This window comes from Notamacropus eugenii, chromosome 6, assembly GCF_028372415.1.
Source record: "Notamacropus eugenii isolate mMacEug1 chromosome 6, mMacEug1.pri_v2, whole genome shotgun sequence".
Lineage (NCBI taxonomy): Eukaryota > Metazoa > Chordata > Mammalia > Diprotodontia > Macropodidae > Notamacropus > Notamacropus eugenii.
This window is the reverse complement of record NC_092877.1, coordinates 93,863,404-93,881,084: the sequence shown is the minus strand read 5'-3', so window position 1 is coordinate 93,881,084 and position 17,681 is coordinate 93,863,404. Positions and strand designations below refer to the sequence as shown.

General features: G+C 35.5%; 1 protein-coding gene across 2 annotated transcripts in view; it reads left to right on the top strand.

Annotated features, from left to right (window-relative positions):
- Nucleotides 1–17,056, top strand: part of PDS5A (PDS5 cohesin associated factor A) — a 146,815-nt gene extending 129,759 nt beyond the window's left edge. For both annotated transcript variants that reach the window (XM_072620540.1, XM_072620539.1), the window contains exons 29-33: nt 1,971–2,033; nt 2,796–2,941; nt 4,087–4,192; nt 7,039–7,394; nt 15,896–17,056. In XM_072620540.1, the coding sequence (XP_072476641.1) occupies nt 1,971–2,033; nt 2,796–2,941; nt 4,087–4,192; nt 7,039–7,394; nt 15,896–15,899 (675 nt within the window). In that variant the 3' untranslated portion in view covers nt 15,900–17,056. The remainder of the gene's footprint in view (nt 1–1,970; nt 2,034–2,795; nt 2,942–4,086; nt 4,193–7,038; nt 7,395–15,895) is intronic.
- Nucleotides 17,057–17,681: the final 625 nt, after the last annotated feature.

The window sequence follows — 17,681 nt, the reverse complement described above, 5'->3', positions numbered from 1 at the left end:
TACAGCTTTCAAAGTTGCTTTTACCATGTTGTTGTTACTGTATAAATTGTTTTCCTGATTTTGCTCATTTCATTTTTAATCAGCTTGTAAAAAACTTAAAGCATTTTCATTTTTAGAATACTGACATTATAGTATAAATAATTCTATTTCTGCTTACTTCCCTTTGTGTTGGTTCATATATTTCCATGTCTTTTTGAAATCTTCTGTTCCTTATAGCACAATAGTATTCCATCACATTCATGTATCATAACTTTCCTAACTTGATAAGCATCCCCTTTAGTTTCCATTTTTTTGCTCCCAAAAAAAGAGTTGTTTATAAATAAATATTTGTATACATAGAGGACCTTTTCCAATTTTTTTCCTCTCTTTTCAATATAGACCTAGCAGTGATGTTCTTAGGTCAAACAGTATAGATACACTGTTTAGTAGCTTTTTGTGAGTTATAATTCCAAATGACTTTCCAGAATGGTTGTATCCATTCACAAAGTTGCTTTTTTTATTTATTTTAATCCAGTTGGAAAGAATTTTTAATTATGTTCTTCCTTGATTTCTTAAACAGAAGACACTACATATTTTAACATTTTATTAATAACACAGGGTTCTCAATACAAAAATCTGTCATTATTCACTGATCCCGTAACATGGCAATGCCTTCACAACCTACTAAGGTATACGGGGCTGTTTCCCCCTCCATGAGGTTGCCTCAGACTTTTGCCCTATTTTGAATTCTTGTTAAAGTCTCTCTGTTCTTCCCTGCCAGTTCTATGAGTACTTGCTTTCAGTAGGCCTGGCCCTACAGCATCCAAACACCCTTTTAAACTTACTGCTTCTAATCTGTGGATTGAAAAGCCAGATAAACAAGCACATTGTGTTTGAATTAGATTAGACTGACGTCTCTTGGTAAAGTCTTCCGCTTCTTTCTCCCCTGAAGTACATGCACTTTACTTTAAACTTTAGTTCAGGTTAGTTACCTTTTTTGTTAAATTTACAGGTCCATTTCTCCCTCCCCTCTTTCTTCCTTATTCTTACCTAAAACTTGCTAGATAAGTGTTGCTGGTGTTGCAAGAAGTTGTTAGATAAGCAATTTCTACATAAGGATAAGTGAGATGCTTATTCTGCTATTTTAACTTAGTCTTTTCATCCTAGTACATCTTTTCTGCTTCTTGACAACATTAAGACACATTTCTCTACCTTTCTTCAGGATGTTAAACTGAGAAAAATGTTACCGGAAAGCCAAATTTGATTTCTTTTTAATAGCTTTTAGATGGCATTCATCAAAGACCTTCAGTTTTCTAGCACGTAACGTTCATGTGTTTTCTTTGTTGAAAAATACCAGCATTTAACAATAACAGTACAATTTGGTGCTTATATAGTGTTATGCTGCACTTGATGATATTAATTCGTAACATTTGCAGAAAAATGAAGGAAGTGTGTCACTTAAAAATAAATTGGTTTCTTAGATTAAATATTTTCCTTAAGGGCAAAAATTGATGATAGCTAATGGCATGTTCATACAATAATCACAAAAGAAAGAAGAGTTTATAGTTCAAAGTAAAGCATGGCTACAAAGGATTACACTTACAAGAGAAGACTGTAGAAGGCAAACAATTTTTAAGTGCTGAGGAAACATTAACATAGGGTATTAACTTTAGGGAAGACATCTTGGAGAAAGTAATTCTTAAAACAGTCTTGAAGGCCATTATGGATGCAAATTAGTGAAGGATTAGAAAATAAGAAAGAAAATATCAAGTTATTTAATTGTAAATATATTTAGGAAATTCTGACAGTTAAACATCAAGTTCCACAGATCTCTACCACAACTCAAGGCATATAGTAAATGCTCGTTGATGATTAGTGCGTTAGCTAAAAATACAATTAATTTGCAAAATAAAGTTTTAATGAAAAGCTAACCACAAAATAAATTGATTAAAGTGGATATTAACTTTTATTATTGTTTCTTTTTAAAATAGGATTTCTGTAATGACAGGAGTTATATTTCTGAAGAGACAAGAGTTCTCCTGTTAACAGGAAAGGTATCCTCAGATAATTTTAGTTCTTTGTTTCTCAAATACCTAACAAATTTACCATCCCTACAAAATACCTGAAAGTATATTTGTAAATGTTAAAGTAGAATTTTAAATTCTAATACTGAGTATCATTTTATGATGATGGAAAAATGAAAATTAGACTATTGGAATAAATTAAATTTTCATGTTTGGCAGCAGTGTTTATATAGCTTCAACTTGTTTACTACAGCAAACAATAATTTTTTTTTCCATGGTTACCCATTTTACTCAAGGATAACAAAATTATATTTTTTCAGAATTGTTTTTATTCCATTTGTTCTAAGATAGAAATAATCATTTGCCTTTTAAAATATTATATGAAAAAAATCTATTCTTTTTAGTAATTTTAGTAAATTTTATATGTAAATTTAGTAAATTTCATATATAAATATTTTATGAAAAATCTGTTTTATTATTTATTACATTTTATCTATTTTTTATATATTTATTTAAATAAATATTTTTAATTAATTTAAATATTTAAATAAATATTTTAATGTTTAATAATTTAGATATTTTAATAATTTAATATTTAATTTAATAATTCAAATAACTTAAATGTTTAAATAAATATTTTAATATTTATTATTTGTTAAATTTAGTAAAAAATTTAGTGAATTTTTAATGTAAATATTATATGAAAAAAATCTGTTCTTTTTAGTAAATTTTACTGATTTAGTTTCAGTAATTTTTTTAGTAAAATAATATGTATTTGTGTGTACATTTTAGCCAAAACCTGCTGGAGTACTAGGTGCTGTAAACAAGCCTTTATCAGCAACAGGAAGGAAACCATATGTCAGAAGCACAGGAACAGAACCTGGAAGCAATATTAATGTAAACTCTGAGCTGAACCCTTCAACAGGAAATCGATCAAGGCAATTTCCTCCTACTTATTTTGTTTCTTCTGTTGACTTTTTTCATCTCTTTATTTATTCTGAAAGCACTATATCAAATCATGTTCTTTTGCCTTCAGGAAACGTGCTTGTGTGAAATAGTAATAAAGGGGGAGAAACAGAATAGATGCTACTTTTATACAGTGTATACAGTGTGAAACATTTATATGTAATGAAGGCATTGTCTCTAACAAAGAAAATGAGTAGAAACTTGATTTCAGATGTATCAGTTTCAGGTAATTGAACTTCACAACTGTAATTATAATGTTCATAGTTTATAAGATCAATCAAAAGAGCATGTATTCAGCTCATAGATTACCAAAAATGCCATTATTGTGCATTGGGATCATCCTTCTCCATTTATTTTATAAGACTCATAAATCTGGTTACATTATAAACTATATATAACTTTCTTTCTGTTCAAACATTAAATGTAAAAGAAATATTTGGATTTAAAAAGCTAGGGATTAAATGATATACTGCTTATTGTACATATAAAAGTAAATGTTTATAGTACTACCCACTTTTTAAATACTATGTTAGAGTTTCCTTGAAAATGCTTAACAAAGTAGTAGCAAAACTAAGATGTATACTTTTTAATCAGATTGTATCCTAATAGTTGTTTTTGTAAGATACAAGAATGGAGAGTTTTTCCTATGTCTTTTCATTAATACTAACTTTTTATCCAGTCAGTATTATCTAGCCCTTAGTACAATGCCTGGTATATAGGGCTTACTAGCCCTTAATAAATGTTTACTGATTGATTTATTATTAGAAAATATTAATGTTTATATCTTCTAAGGTGAAGCAAAGTATGAATCTTTTACTCACTGTAGTTTAACGTACATTGGACTGAAAATCAGACTACTGGGATTATAGTTCCAACTCTGGCAGTAATGAGTCACTTAACACCTTTGGGTTTCCACATCCTTATTTGTAAAACGACAAGGGTCACACTGTGTGATTTCTGAAGCCCTTCAAACTCCAAAATTCTGTGTCTGAGTTTTTGTTTACTAATATAATGTGTTGAAATATATGTTAGACCTTTAATATTTTTTAATATCTGCACTGCTTACTTTGTTCTGCTTATACGTGGTAAAGGTTTCTTAGTTAATTTTCTTTTATAGGGAACCAAATTCAGAAGCTTCAGAAACTGGAGTTAGTGAAAATGAAGAGAACCCTGTGAGAATCATCTCAGTCACACCAGTAAAGACTGAGCCTGTAAAGAACAAGGTAACCATGTGTCCATTTGTGACTGTCTTCTGGAGAATTTTAGTGCAGACCTAGACACAGGATCAGTCCTTAACACTGTGTGCAAAATGCTAGTAAACATTTCCCACTTCATTAGGGTTGGGGTTCCCCACAGGAAATAAGAGCTCCCAGCAATTGACTTATTTTTGAAAGTTTTCTGCCTAAACCCCTGCTTCATGGATGTGGTTTTGGACTTACTGTTTTGTTTTTTGTTCAGAGTCACTTAATTTTTTTTGCCTATTTCTTTTAAAAAGTTTGTTTGTTTTTCTTTGTTTTAACAGCTATATATTTCAGACTGTTGGGCCTGTTTTGCAAGAGTAGCAAACTGTTTCTTATTGCAGTATTTCTTATGTACTGTAGGCAGAAACAGACAATCTGTTATTGTAGGTATCCAAGTAAACATTCAGTCAATATGAAATTGAAAGGTGATGTAATACACAGAGTAAATTACCCATATTTAGCAGTCATGAAGGTGGTTTTAACTTAGTAGAATATGTTGCAGCTTCTGCAACTTTGAATTCACTTTATGCATAGTAAATTTTTTTCAGGCCTTCATTTTTATCCTTTAATAAGCACATTTATATACTAACAAAACTTGAGCATCCAAAAGAAATAGGCAAACACCTTCAATATAAAGTACCCCAACTGACAGAAGACCAGATAGAGATCTTAAATTACCCATTCTCAGAAAAGGAAATAGAACAAACTGTAAAAGAACTATTAAAAAAAAGTGAATCCTAATGGATTCATAGAAGAATTCTATCAAACTTTTAAAGAACAATTGGTATTCATAGTACACAAATTATTCTCAGATTGAGAAAGCACCCTACCAGAATCCTTTTGTAGGAAAGATGTAGACCTAACACCTAAGCCAAGGAAAGATCAAATGCAGAAGGACAATTACAGATCAATATCAGTAATGAATATCAATTCAAACTTTAAGCAAAATCCTGTCAAACAAACTTAGTATAGTTTGCACTTGGAATCAGTGCCAACTGAGTTTGAAACATTGCTGCTCTATTTATTAGCCATGTGACCAAGCATACAACTCAGAGCCTTGGTTTTCTCATTTGCAAGATGGGGATAATAAAAATAGAACTTTGGAGTTGTTTTTTTTATTAGCTGTATGTTTTAGGGTTGTTGTGAGAATACCGTGTGAAATGACCTTTGCAGTCCTGAAAGCACAGTTCTACTATGGCACTCTCCATTTCAGAGATGATGACACTAAGATTTCTTATCTTGGGCTCTCTAGCCTGAGACATTTATATTTTAAGTCCTCTTACTCCAAAGAATGCCTCTGACTTATGAATTTCAGAATTTTAGATCCTGCAGTTCTAACAGGTATTATCTATAAACTGGGGCATTATTGAAATCTTGTATTTTATACTTTGGAATTTTAAAAATAGATTTGAAAGGTATTATTTCATTCAGAAAGTCTATCTTGACAAAGACTTTTTTAACTATTATCATAAAAAATTTATTTCATTATTTAAGCCATAAGCATAAATAAATTTAAAATTCAAAAAAAGTTATGCAATCCAATGAGAAAATGGGATTGAATTTACAGATAACACCTCAGAATGAACTTTAATATAAAATTCTTTGCTTCCTACAAAATAATACTGACTACTGTAAAAATGCATAGTGATTTTCCCCTCCCAAACCTCCCCCCTCCAAAAAAAATACTTAACTAGAAATCACATCTCAGTTGTAGTCCTGACTATACCATTAAACTCAGACAAGCCACTTACATAAAATGAATATGAAATGAGTAGATCAGAAGTATTTAAGCCCCAGAGGCTAACGATGATTCATCTTCTTATAGCTCCAAAATTCTGTGACTAAAAATATTGCTTTTTATGTTACAGATATTCCTCTTCGATTGTTTGTAAGCAAAATTTTATCAATTTGGCATTTTTTAATTCACCTGATTTTTAATTTTTAAAATATTGTATCTTTTCTTTTTGTTTCTTATTGATCTTTAATTTACTGTTGTTTCTAATCATGCTTTTGAATACTGTATATCTAATGACATTACTGTGTCAGAATGTTTTTAACAAACACTTAACTGAGTTATTGAATTTTCACATTTAAATTACCCTCCTAGTGAATCTTTTAAAATTGTGATTCAATTACCTTCTTAATTTTTCAGTTTTTAAATGGAATTTTTTTCTGCTGGCAGAACCATTGACCGAGGAAACAGCTCGTCTAGTTAGTACATTTCAGTTCACGGTATGAAAGAGTAAAGCAGTTAGCTATGTACATTGCACGTGCATATCCCATGTATTCAGGAATCTATCATCCAGTTCCGTAGGTGGAACACATTCCAAAGGACATGATGTGAGGAATCTTCTAGAGCTCATCGGCAACATTTTCAATGTTCTGTATGTTTTGTGTTGGGTTTGGTTTTTTTATAATTTTCCCATGTTCAGTCAGTGGTGAATAACTGTTCATGTTTCTGAGAGTAAAGGAAGTCCCTGGTGGAGGCAAAGTGACGTGCTTGTGATTTTCAGCTGTAATTACCTTGATTGGTCTGATATTGGCATCATCATCATTATCTTTTCAGAACCATAAGATTTAACAAATACGATTCTTAAAATGTTCTACGGGAACAGGGAAAGTCAATAAATTTGACTTGGGATTCCCACTGCAGACAGAGTGATATTTTATGGACTAGTAGAAAAGAGTTTCTATTTCTTCTACCTACTCAGCGAACCCCATTATTTCTTCACATGCTTTAAAATTTTCTTTTCAAAAAGCTTTCAGATATAGATGGTTAGTATGTGATGAATGTATATGTTCACAGGATTTTATTTGGACTCTTGTAGGAGATTAACTCTGACCAGGCTACTCAGGGCAACATTAGCACTGACCGAGGAAAGAAAAGAACAGCTGCGGCATCTGGAGCGGAGAACATCCAACAGAAAACTGAGGAGAAGAAGGCAGATGAGACGGGACCGCCCGCCCCTCCCAAGGCCAGACGAGGACGGAGGCCCAAGTCTGAATCTCAGGGCAGCGCAACAAAGAATGACGAAACAAATAAATCAGCTGGGAGGGGAAGAAAGAGGGCCGCGGTTGGTCAGGAGAGCCCAGGGGGGCCGGAGGCAGGCAACGCCAAAGCACCCAAACTCCAAGATGTAGCCAAAAAAGCAGCACCAGCAGAGAGGCAAATTGATTTACAAAGGTAAAATAAAGTAACTTCTCTCCAAACCTTGAGTTGTTAAAACATATTTTAAAATTTTTTTTAGTATTCTTAAGTTGTTAGCACATATGAAACAACCTGTGAATGACTCCTTTAGTGTGGTACTTTGAGAGAAGAAAAAGAAAAACTTAGAAAACGATATACTAGCCCTTTTCTTTCTGTATTGTTTTGTTTTCATCCCATTAATCTAGATTTTAAGGTCTTGATTTTTAGATGTCAATCAATCAACCAACAAGTACTTAGTTACCTCTTGTGTAGTGGGCACTATGGTAGCACTGGAAATACAAAAACAGTCATCAAAAGGAACTGCAGCACTGGTGAAGTGTTTGGTTGTTAGGCATTACCTTTGGTCAGCAAGGGAGAGTTATGGCAGCTGTGTTCACTCCTGACTTGAACTTTTTAAATCTTAGGATTTTCAGAGACCATGACTCATTCCACAAAATTCCTAGAAAAATAGATATTGTTCATAGTGATATTGAGGATTAGCATTGTGTTAGGAATATTCCTATGCATGTTAATGACAGAACCTAATTTTGGATTCACTCAGGAGTTTCTTAATTTGCATCTTTATTGGGACTTAATTTTTAATTTTAGAATATTTAATCAGTCAAATATAAATGCCTGCCAGGGGATGAAGTCAAAGCATATGCTGCTTGTTTGTACAAAACATTATATGCAAAAAAGTTTACCTAAATATATTAAGGCATTAAAAAACCATTCACACATTTTGCAGTAATTTTTTTAGCTTTCTCACTGAAAATTTATGGAAACTGGGATTGAGAGATTTTAAAGTGAGTGTACTTGAAAATGTGTACAAGTAGAATTCCATTTTAGTGATTTTAACACTATCATGTTTATTTACACAGAATTTTTTGAGATTCAGATAATTAAGCATTTATTAAACTCATATTCTCACCTGTGGCTCCAAAAAGCTGTAGCATCCACAGTGGCCACATCCCAGCAAAACTATCTCAGCAAATGGACTGAACCAGGTTTAGGGTGAGTTGGGGGATGTCAGACCTCTCCCAGCAGAATGGGCAGATTAGAACAGTTTGTCCTAACAGCCGCAGAAGCCTGTGTTGTGGAACAATTAGAGCTTACTAAGCATTGAAGATGCTCACCCAGGCATCCACAGCGTCCTGGGCCATCATCAGTTGTTCTTGATTTTTGTCTTGCCACTGGACTTTGGTGACTGCAAGAGAGAGTGAGGCTGACGACTTCTGCAAACTCTGCCTTGCTCCAATTCCTGCATAAGAGGTCACCCTTACGCTGTCATTGGTCCTCTTTGGAAATGAAGACTAATGATTCCAAGACAAAACATAACCCAGAGAACTTGCCTTCCATGAAATGTAATGGGGAGTGGCCATGTGTACACACCACCAAGTCCATCATTAGAAGAGTCATTAGCATCCTAAGAACAGGGTCAGCGAAATGAGTGAAGTCAGAGGGCTGAGAGTTGAGCGAGAGGAATTGAGCTTGCATAGAGATGACACAAGCAGTGATCCCTGTGAAGATTTGGAGACAGCTGAGAAGCAAAGATTGTTTTGAGTATAAAGAACAGATTTAGGAAGAGTGAGGCCGAGAGATGGAAGAATAAGAAGTTGTGCTGAGATGAATTTCTGAATCTAGATCTTGGAAGTGCATCAGCCAAGCATAGCCCACGTTTGCAAAATGCTGTGACCATGTCTGTGTATAGCTAAGAAGCTATACAATGGAAGTACAGGCCCTGGGAGCAGACCAAGTGGGAGGCCACTGGACCGAAGAGACATGGATGTGTACGTTCAATTGTAAAAGTAGAATTAGGGCAGGGATAGAGGTGGAAAGGGAAAGTGTGAGCTAGGCACTGCAGGTAGTAGATAACTGCCCCTGGGATCTCAGCAGTGTGTCCTTGCTAGATGAAACTAACCTTAAAGGACAGAGGGCTACTGGGTGATGTCAGGAGGGAGGGGGCTTGTGCAAAATGATAAAAGTAGCGTGAGGGATCTTCTAAATTAAAGGAAATGTGGCAACAATAAAACCAGTATTCCAGAGGGCAGAGCCAGATGTGGATTCAGGTTGGGAAACAAGTGGATGAGAAAAGCCAGAGTAGGTGATAACAAGCCTAGGCTTCCAGGAACCGTTAGGGAAAAAAAACCACTACAGATTGCTGCAGCACAGAGGAGGGACAGATTGTTTGGAGGTTAAAAGGACATAATTTTTCAGTTGTTTCCTGTTCTCGGTTTCTAGTTATTATTTCTTGCTTTTGCAAATTTAGTCTTTAGTCTTCACCTACAACAGTGAGCCTTCTCATGCCCAAAAGAAAGCCCTCCTTGATAACAGATTGGCCCCTCTTGTCATCCTCATTCAGTCACTTCTTTTCAGTCTTTCTCTACTAGCTCATTCCCTACTGCCTACAAACATGTCCCTGTTTCCCCCATCCCAAAAACTCTCACTTAATTCATCCATTCCCATCTCTGTATCACCCTATATTTCCTTGGCCCTTTGTGGCTAAACTCTTTGAAAAGCCCACCTCCATTAGGTGCCTCCACTTTCTCTCCTCTCACTTTCTTCTTAACTCCTTACAGTCTGACTTCTGGTTACATTATTCCACTGAAACTGCTTCCTCCAACATGACCTTTTCCCAAACCTCATTCTCCTCAATTTCTCTGCAGTCCTTGACACTGTTCATCACTTTCATCAACTCTGTGGATTTTAATTACCATCTCTATGTTGACGATTCTCAAATTTACCTTTCCTGCCCCAGTCTCTGCTGACCTCCATTCTCACGTCTCCTGTAGAAATCAGCACCATTCTCCCCTTGCCTCCTGGACTGCTCACTGTCTCTCACCCCCATATACAAACTGATGCCAAGACCTGTTGATTTCACCTTTGCAGCATCTCTAGAATATGCCCCCTTCTCTCTAACACTTCCACCACCCTGGTACCTCATCGCCTCACGCCTTGATTATTGCATCAGGCCTCTCCCACTTCAATCCGCCCTCCATTCAGTCTCTGAAGTGATTTTCCTAAAGTGTAGGTCTGACTGTGTTATCCCCCTACTCAGTAAATTCCGGTGGCTTCCTGTCACCTCCAGGATCAAATGTAACTCCTCTGCCTGGCCTTCAGAGTCCTCTCCCACCTTCCTCGTCTCCTGGACCTTTCTCCCTGCCAAGCATTACTCAATCCAAGGACATTGTGGCCTTCTGACTATTTCGCAAACAAGATTCTGCATCTCTCGGCTCTGGATGCTTTCTCTGGCTATGCCTATTCCAGGAATGCCTTCCTTTCTTCTTTTCCTACTTTCCTGGCTTCCTTTAAGTCCCAACTAAAATTCCAGCTCCTAAAGGAAACCTTCCCCAATCCCTATTAATTCTAGTGCCTTCTTTCTTTCAAGTATTCCCAATTTTTCTTGTATGTAGGTTACTTGTACTTGTTTGTCTATTGTCTCCCCCATCAGACTGTAAGCTCCTTGGGGGCAGGGACTGTCTTTTGCCCCGTTTTTGTATCCCTAGTACTTAGCACAGTATCTGGCACATAATAGGCACTTAATAAATATTGATTGATTGAGTGATTGATTGTCTTAAATGCATTTAAACTGAATAAGATTAAAAACACCTCTGTTCACAATCAAGAATATGAAGCGCTCTGAATGGTAGAAGACAGATACATAGATACAGATAGACGGACATATGTAAAATTCACTTTCTGACCTGATTCTGAGGGCACTAAACTCACCAGGAACTGCTCTTCAAATGATAAAATCTATTTGATTTTTACTTAAATTTGAAACAGCATATTTTTGTAATATCTCCTTACCTGTATTTCTCACTGAACAAACCAGCATTAAAATAACCGGTCCCCATATCCAGCACACAGATATCCCACAATTCATTTCTTCTAGCTCAGAAGTACTGCTTTTGTTTCTCACTGTAGACGTAGGGAACATCTTCATTTTTTTGTTTATATTATTGCTATTTTTATTACTGCCATGGCCAAGGGCTTAGAATATAACCTGGCTCCTTCCTAGAATAGAAAGGACTCAATGAATGGCTTTCTACTGACCAGATTATTAAGAAAAATGAAATGTTCTTTAAATAGGAAAACAAAACAAAAAGAATCTGAAAACCCCCTGGGAATCTTGACCCGTGATTCTGTTACAGGAGAAAGGGAACAAGGGGCACTTTCCACCTTCACTTGACAAAGGTTTTTACTGAACTACAGCAAGGGTTCTTGTGTCTCTTTCCTACATGTCGTGGCCTCTTTGGCCATCTGTGCATCCCTTTTCAAAGTAATTAAGTATATCAAATAAGATAATGATGAAAACCAATTTTATTGAATGATAGTTAATTTTTAAAAATTTAGCCAATTCATGAAAAACCTCTGCATTAGAACTTCTGAAGAAGACCCTACTTGTTCTTTAAGAAATAAATGAGATGGTAAGAAGCAGTACAAAGGTACTTCCTCACTGTAGGGGTAGATGTTGACTCCCCATTGAATTGCACTGAGATCTGTTTTTCAAGCTAAAAGAAAGCTATAAAGAAGCCTTATTTCTTCATGGGGTATTTGCCAAGACATGACAGAACTTTCCAAGATTTGTCAAACCAGATACTATTGCCCATTTCTCATGATTCTTCTCAGGAAAAAATAGATCTACCAGAAGGAATCAAAGAAAGCATTGCTAAGCAATATGAGATCTCAAGCAAGAAGTGAAGATCTGACAACAAAAGAGAAAGGGAGATTTGGTAAATAAGCAGCTGGTTTAGAATAGAGTATCTGAGAACAAGATTGATGTTTCTGTAGTAACATGTCCAAATGACAGGTTCCCAGGTATGAAGCATACCAATTAAGAATTTATTTGCCTGGTGTCTTACAAATCTAGGGAAGAGGATCTGTCCAAGAGAGTGGAAAAGTACTGCAAAATTGGACAGGAGAAAGTGTAATGCAAGTTTGACTTCAGTTTCTGATTAAAAAAATTTTTTTTAGGACATTATTTAATGATGGTTAGCAAATATCCAGAAGAGAAGCGTTGTTGACAGTAAGCTAGCATGGTTTTGAATCAAGAATCAGTCTTGCTAGATTAAACTCATTTTATTATTTAATCATATCATTGGACTTAAATCCAAAGGGGTGCTTTTTACATATATGTATATTTTATTATGTACATGTATGTATCTACGTGTGTGCTACAGAGAAGATAGTGATGCAGGTTATGTAAACTAGTGGTGGGGTTAGGCAGATGAGAAGATAGTTATGTAAGCAGCAAGTCAATCTCGATTGGACAAATTATCCAGAAACAGAACTGTCTGCCTTAGGGAATTAGTGTAGATTTTTATGTTCAAAGGACAGATACATATTTTGGGGGGGTGTGGACTATATTAAATGTGCTTTTAGGCCCCTTCTAACTCTAAGATTGTATAACAATTTTTTTTTGGAAGTTATGTCAATAAGCAGTTGCTGTGTATCAAGCTGTGTGCTTATGAGCTAGTGAGGGCCATGTCCTCATAGTGTTTTTATTCTTAAGGGAGAAAACAACATATAAAAAGGAACCTGGAAAGGGCAGGACAGAGGTACCAGTACCTGGGCATGGCGACTGAGTCAGCAGATGAAGGGTGACTAGTCTGGACCCTGCACCAAAAGTGAGACTCAAGGGAGAACTCACCACTAGAAGTGACCTACAGGAGCAAAGTCAGGCGGCAGCTGAGGTACAATGTTAAGTTAGTATAATTAGGAATGGTTTCCTAGGCCATTGCCCAAACGAAGATGGGATAATATTTCCAGAAACCTATCAGAAACCCATCTGGGACTCTAAGTGAGATGTAGATGTTCAGTACGTCATAGATGAGAAGACAGATAAAAGGTGAAGACTACAGTCGAGTGAGGCAGGAGGTTGGTGATTCAGTATCCTAAAGCTAGAGAAAATTACTGTGTAAGTAACACTAACTTGAGAGAGAGATTTAATCGTGGAATCACATTCATCAAGAATCTTGACTCCATTCAACAAAAATTCATTCAATCGCCACTACGTGTAAGATATTGCTAGATAGACAAGATAGTAAGACAAGAATTAAAATGCTTTCTGCCCCCAAGGAGTTTTTCCATCCCTTTCCATGGCAGAATTTAATCCTCAATCAATCATTCCACACAAAGTAATGCTTAAGGTGACAGTGGTGGAATCTCACTGGCCTTTACCTTTCTCCAATATCTCTCCTTCCCACCTCCCACTACTTTGTTCCCTCTCCTTTTATTTGTCCCTTTACTCATCACCACTGTGAGTATACCCTCCAGCAGAAATTTAATCACTAGCTTCCTGCCATTTGAGTCTATACCTCGTCTCTTTGTGGCCCTGGTACCTAAGAAGCCTGCAAAAGGTGATCCTCGTAGAACCAAAGGCAGGTTCAGCTCCTTTCCTTCCTGTGTGTAGGCCAAAAGAGTTTGGTTTTGGTTTTGGTTTTTTAAAGATCATTTCTTTAAGCTCTTTGCTTTGGACAGAGGTATCCAAGTTTATTATATGATAGCCACAAGTGTGGCCCTTTGACTGAATCCAGAATTCAGTCAGTGTGTTGAACAAATTGTTCTGTGTAGTTTGGATTCAGTCAAAAGGGCTATACTTGAGGACCTAGAGGGCCACATGTGGCCTCAAGGCCTCAAGTTCTCCATCCTTGGTTCAGTGTATTCTTTGGTGTAATTTTTCTTTAATTTGGGGGCAAAAGCTCTTCTGCAAAAAAAAATACAGTCAGTGGAAATCAGTTATGTTATCTTAAGTGTTAAGACTTTTCAGCTTCCATAAGTTTGTTTCTGTAAAACAGTCTAGACACTTTCCAAATTTTGGATCATTATGTTTTGTGTTTAGTTTGGGAAAGCTGTCAGGATCTTAGAATTCTGACCCTCCCTTCATGAATATGGAATTCATCCTCAGTTTCTAGTTTTATAAAAGGTGGATTATAACAATACCAGACTCACATGGTTCTGTGAAAATCAAGACGTTCTATATCATATTATTATAATCTATTATAATAATGCTTTGCAAGCCTGTGTAACCTTACTATATAAGTTTTGAGCCCCCCAAAAAGGAGGTGTTGATGCCCTGAAACTGTACAGGAATAAATGGAATCCAATCTTTATAATTAAAATCCTGAGTCCAGGAAAAGATCAAAGGATCTTAACAAAAAAAGGATTTCCTCCAAATCTTTTGGGTTATTTTATTACTGAAAGTAGTACCTCGGATCTCAGATTGTAAAGAATTTTAGCAGTATCTAATTCAATCCCCCTCCTCCATCCCTCCATTTTACAGATGAAGAAAGTAAGGCCTAAGAGGTAAAATGACCTGCCCAAAGTCAAATACGTAGTAACAGTAACAGAATGAGGATGTGAAGCCAGGTCCTGGGGCATGGAGGCCACTTACCCCATTACTGGAGGACTTTTTGTCTCCCATAGCGTAAATCATTTGAACTATTCAGATTTGTGGTTTTTTCCCCAAATAACATGTATGATACTTTTGATATTAGAATTCTAAGAGTGTATTTGCAGATGTTTTAAGTAATCAATAATCAAATGTTATTCTGATTCTTTCAGTAAGGAGTTTATGTCACAGTAATATAAAATCTTTCAGAAGCCAAGTACTGGAAAGTGATGGAGAGTCAATTTGGGACATAGCGTCAAGTCCAGGAAATTCTCCCAGGGACCTGGATCATTTAAAAGTCTGTGAAAGCAGCCAGGAAGATACTGAGGATGAACTAGCAAAGGGAGGCTTCATTAAAGTGCAGCAGGCAGCTTCTATAGGACTGTCATATATGATACAATTATTTATATTATTACAGTATAGGAATAATTTAACCATGATAGTCACCCATAAATAATTAGTACAATTTTCCTTGTGTTTTAATAATATCATGAAATTGTATTAGCTTGCATTCTAGGCTTAGGAGGTCAGATTTTGATTCGCTGTTTAAAAGCATAGCCATCCTATTTGATATACCGTACTACTCCTACACTAATATTAACTTGAATGAAAATTATAACTTTTTTAAATGAATAGCATAGTTGGAATATACAAATGTTGTTCCTAAGTTGGTAAAAAATAAAACTTATTCAACTGATGGGGTTTTTTTTCCAGTTTAAAAACGATATAAAGATAAAGTAACATAAGCTCAAAATGAAAAGTACCCTTTTGAACGTGAGGGTTCCCTTTTTGACGCTTTAGCTGCCTCTGGGCTGGTAGCTGTGTCACTAGGCCTGCCCGTTGAGAAAGGGCGACAAGAAGTTGTGCATTTACTACTTGAATTCAGTTGTATTTGAAATGAATCTGTATTTTTTTAAGTCCAACAGCACTCACCTTTGTTTCAGAAAGAATAAAGCATGTATGTGCACCGTATGTTAGTCTCCAGAAGAAGGTGTATTTGTGGAATCCCGTATTGATTCACATTGCCACAGCCTAATGTTGTTGCAAACTGTCTCCTCCTTCCTTGTATGCCTATTCTAATAGTAACTTTTTCCCTCTCTCTAAGGTAAAAAGAAGCCTCACTCGAAAAGGGAGGAAATGACAGCCAAATAAAGACAGGCTCAAGCTTCTGCAAAAACTAGAATTCAAAATATACCTGTACAGAAACTGAGATTACTTCAAAACACCCAATTTCTGCCTTGAAAACTGAAAAACTATTACTTCCCTTTCATATGACACCAGTCCTTGAATGGAAATGTAAAGCAGAAACTCTTGAGAGGCTAAAAGCAACTGTACTTATTTTCCCCTGAGACTTTTTTTTATGAAAAGTCAATAATTAAGCAAATTGCTTAACACTTGGTTCCAGTTCCTGCATATCTGGAGTTTAAAGTGCATCACACCGTTCTTTTCCATGCTGCATTTTTTTTAAAGAAAGTCACAGGATGTCCTTACACTGACACAGAAAATTCATAATTCTAGAGCCAGGAATGCCCATGTTACACAAGAAAAAATAGAAGAAGCCTACTGAATTAATTTTAAGGAGAAAAGGAGATCAGAACAAGTACTTCTTGGCTTTTCCTTTTGAAGACTTTTATGTATAATTCTTTCCGCCTGCCTACTTTTCTGCAAAAATAAGATGTACAGATTTCATTTCCCTGCTATGAAAAGTCATGTGGTGGCAATTTTATAAATGTTGCTTTCTGATTTTTATCAGAGTGAGAAAATAATTAAAATTATTGATTTGCGAGTAAACATTTCATTTTTTAGTTTCCCCTCACATTAGTTTAATATAATTTGCAATAAATGTACATATTGTTGTTTTATAAAGCATATCACTTTAAAAAGGTTTTTACTCCAGTGGCTATTATGTTGGAATATTGGAAATTTAAAGGAGTAAAGGCAGTTCAGGATTTGGTTTTGTAGTGTACATCACCAGATTTTTATTAATGATGTAAAAAAGTCAATTTTTTAAAATAGATGGACTTTGGCAGCTTCATGAGGAAAGTTGGAAATGTTTAGAATTGCACTCAGTTTTAAGCATTGAGATAAATGAAAGAATGTCTGTTTTGCATTTTGTTTCCCAGTATGAATTTTTTTTTTCATTTTAGAAGACTGTTGCACCAATATTATGTTTCCTGGCATTGTCCAGCAAGGGTAAAAGTGTACACTTTGTGTACACATGATCATATTTAAATTGGTTGCATAAAATAAATGCTTCTAGGTGTCATATGATAGTCTTTGCTTTTTAATCTATCAGTATGTTTTCTCGTCTTAAACGGAGTTTTCTTATGTGCAGAGGCTAAATGGATTCAGAATTGGATGGCATAATTACAGTCAACTCTCTGTTATCCATGGTAATGGAGGGTAAGAGTGGTCAGTTCAAGAAGTACTTCTTTGATTTGACACAGTGATATGTCTGATGACCTGGAAATTCATCAAATGAAAAAAAAAAGCATCCTCTCAAGATCCAAGGAACTTCCATGTAGAACTTCCCCTGCACAAAACTCTCCTGTTTCTTACTAGAGGTTCATTTCCTTAGCAGTCAGTAAACATTTATTAAGCACCTACTATGTGCCAGGCATCGTACTAACAATCACTTAGCACGAGCCTCAACTGAACTGGGACATTTTCAGTGTATTTGCACCATGTGCCTATACTTAGTTACAGGCAGTAATTAAAGTAATAATGAATTGTTTCAACAAAAAATTACCACCTGCTTTGCTCAATCATGTTAACAAAAATTTGAAACAAGTTTTACATTAGACAAGTATCTACCACCAGCACCCCCCAGGATAATCCAGAGTTGGCTGTATATTAATTTATATGGAAGATATAGGTAGATAATTCAGTTG